A 2,167-nucleotide genomic window follows, 5' to 3' on the forward strand; every position below is an offset into this window, starting at 1 on the left:
GACCACCACCCGCGATCAGCTTCTTAGCTTGCCCAAATGCCAGGCTTAGTTCTCTAGCATTAGGGGTTAAGTATGTGTAGACGTCCTGTCAGCTTCCTCAAACAGAAGGTAAATCGTGCAGGATCGACCGCTACGTCGAAATGTCATATATTAAGGGCATACAAGTACTCGTTGAAGGGCAGTGGCTGCGAATATATATATATATATATTTATATAGACTTTAGTCAACTTTCTGATCTGTTCCTTGCTCCTCAGCCGTCGTCATGAAGTTCACATCTTTGTGCTATATCGCGGCCCTCGCACCACTTTTGTCATCGGCATGTCTTCTCCCTGAGGAGCGCGCAGGGTTACCGAGGAAGGTACCACTGTTACGCCGCCAATCTAATGGCATTGCAATCGGGACGGGTGATCGTTATAGTGGAGGTACTGTAGCACCGCGGGGTGTGGGATCACAGACTGTAACGTTGACCTCGCTGTTAAACGTCAACGAGATTGCCTCCGGCTTGAAAGGTCTCGCAAGCATTTACGGAATCTCAACTTTCACGACTCCGTATACTACCTATAACGGAGCAACCATCTCAGGCGGTAAAGTTGGGGGCAATGGAACATGCAACAATGCGTACCGTGTTTACTTAAACTCTGCAATTCACGCACGAGAGCGAGGTGCCTCAGATGGTCTACTGTTCTTTATTGGGGACCTCCTCTACGCCAACAAGAACAACGTCGGCTTGAATTTTGGCTCTAAGTCCTACACTGCCGCCCAAGTGAAGACAGCCATGTCAACTGGCATAATTTTCATACCCTTGAGCAACCCCGACGGAGTTGCCTATGATCAGTCTTCCAACAGTTGCTGGCGCAAGAACCGCAACCCCGCATCGTCAAGGGGCTCTGCATCCTCCATAGGCGTGGATTTGAATCGGAATTTTGACTTCATATGGGATTTGTCTTGGTGGGCATCAAGCGTGAGGAGTGAAGTCGCCTCCACTACACCTTCCTCTGAAGTGTTCCACGGTAATTATCTTCGCATTTTCTCTCTTGGTTCTCAGCTAATTTTCGACTCTCAGGTACTGCAGCGTTTTCAGAACCTGAGACGAAAAGTATCAAATGGGTCATGGATACCTTTAGCAAAGTCCGTTGGTTCATCGATCTTCACTCGTATGCTGGAGACGTCTTGTACAGCTGGGGTAGCGATGAAAACCAGTCAAAGACCTCCACTATGAATTTCATGAACTCTGCATACAACAGTGTTCGGGGCATCTTGAGCGACACTCCAGGCACTAATGGCGGATATGGCGAGTACACCCCAGCAGCTGAGAACACCGACAACATCAAAGCTGCAACACGTATTGGTAGTGCCATGAGCACCGCTGCTGGGCGCACCTATTCTGTGATCCCAGCTGCGGACTTGTATCCAACTTCGGGGGCCAGCGATGATTACTCGTACTCACGTCACTTTGCCGATACTTCCAAGAACCTCATCCATGGATATACGGTCGAGTTTGGCTTTGGAAACTCAGCTGCCTCGTGCCCGTTCTACCCGACTCAAGCGCAGCACAATTCGAATATTAAGGAGATTGGAGCCGGGTTCATGGAGTTGCTCTTAGCGGCCGCAGAGATTGGTCTTGGTGATACGACGGGTTGCTAGACAAAGCGAAGAGGTGGAGGGGAAATTTCGTGGGCTTTGTTAGCTGCACTGTAGGAACACTATTATTGATCTCTGATCTTAATATATCGTACAATCTGTCCATTACTTAAGGGGTTCAACCGTAGTAATAATAAAATGCTGATAACGGCAAGCGTGGTCTAGGGAGGTTGATAAGGTTGGCAACTTCGGCTCGAAATTTCGCAGGAAGGAATACGGTGGGAAGAGGGTGAGCCGAGGGTGATTAGCGCCTGAGTAGAAGCGGCGGGCTTACTAACCGACCTTAGGACGAAGAAAAAATAAGTTGTGTTCAACTACCCATCTTAGCTTCATGAGGGTCTAGTCCAAGCGTGTTTATGAGCTACTGATATTAGCAGCTTTAAATGAAGCAGCTATGGACAGAAAGCAGCATACCTTTAAGACCCCCTTCTTATCGTTACTATCCATGAGACGACCATTCTCTTTGTTGTATAGAATTATAAATCTATGCTCTATATTATAGCATCGCACTGCTCTTCTTCACCT

General features: G+C 48.0%; 1 protein-coding gene across 1 annotated transcript; it reads left to right on the forward strand.

Moving 5' to 3' along the window:
- Nucleotides 1-212: 212 nt before the first annotated feature.
- Nucleotides 213-1,906, forward strand: VE01_10698 (uncharacterized protein). The gene is made up of 2 exons (XM_059464173.1): nt 213-1,011; nt 1,065-1,906. The coding sequence occupies exons 1-2, from the start codon at nt 264-266 to the stop codon at nt 1,643-1,645; spliced, it is 1,329 nt and encodes a 442-aa protein (XP_059319218.1). The 5' UTR covers nt 213-263; the 3' UTR covers nt 1,646-1,906.
- The last annotated feature ends 261 nt before the right edge of the window (nt 1,907-2,167 follow it).

The sequence above is a fragment of the Pseudogymnoascus verrucosus genome (genome assembly GCF_001662655.1).
Source record: "Pseudogymnoascus verrucosus strain UAMH 10579 unplaced genomic scaffold scaffold_108, whole genome shotgun sequence".
NCBI lineage: Eukaryota > Fungi > Ascomycota > Leotiomycetes > Thelebolales > Thelebolaceae > Pseudogymnoascus > Pseudogymnoascus verrucosus.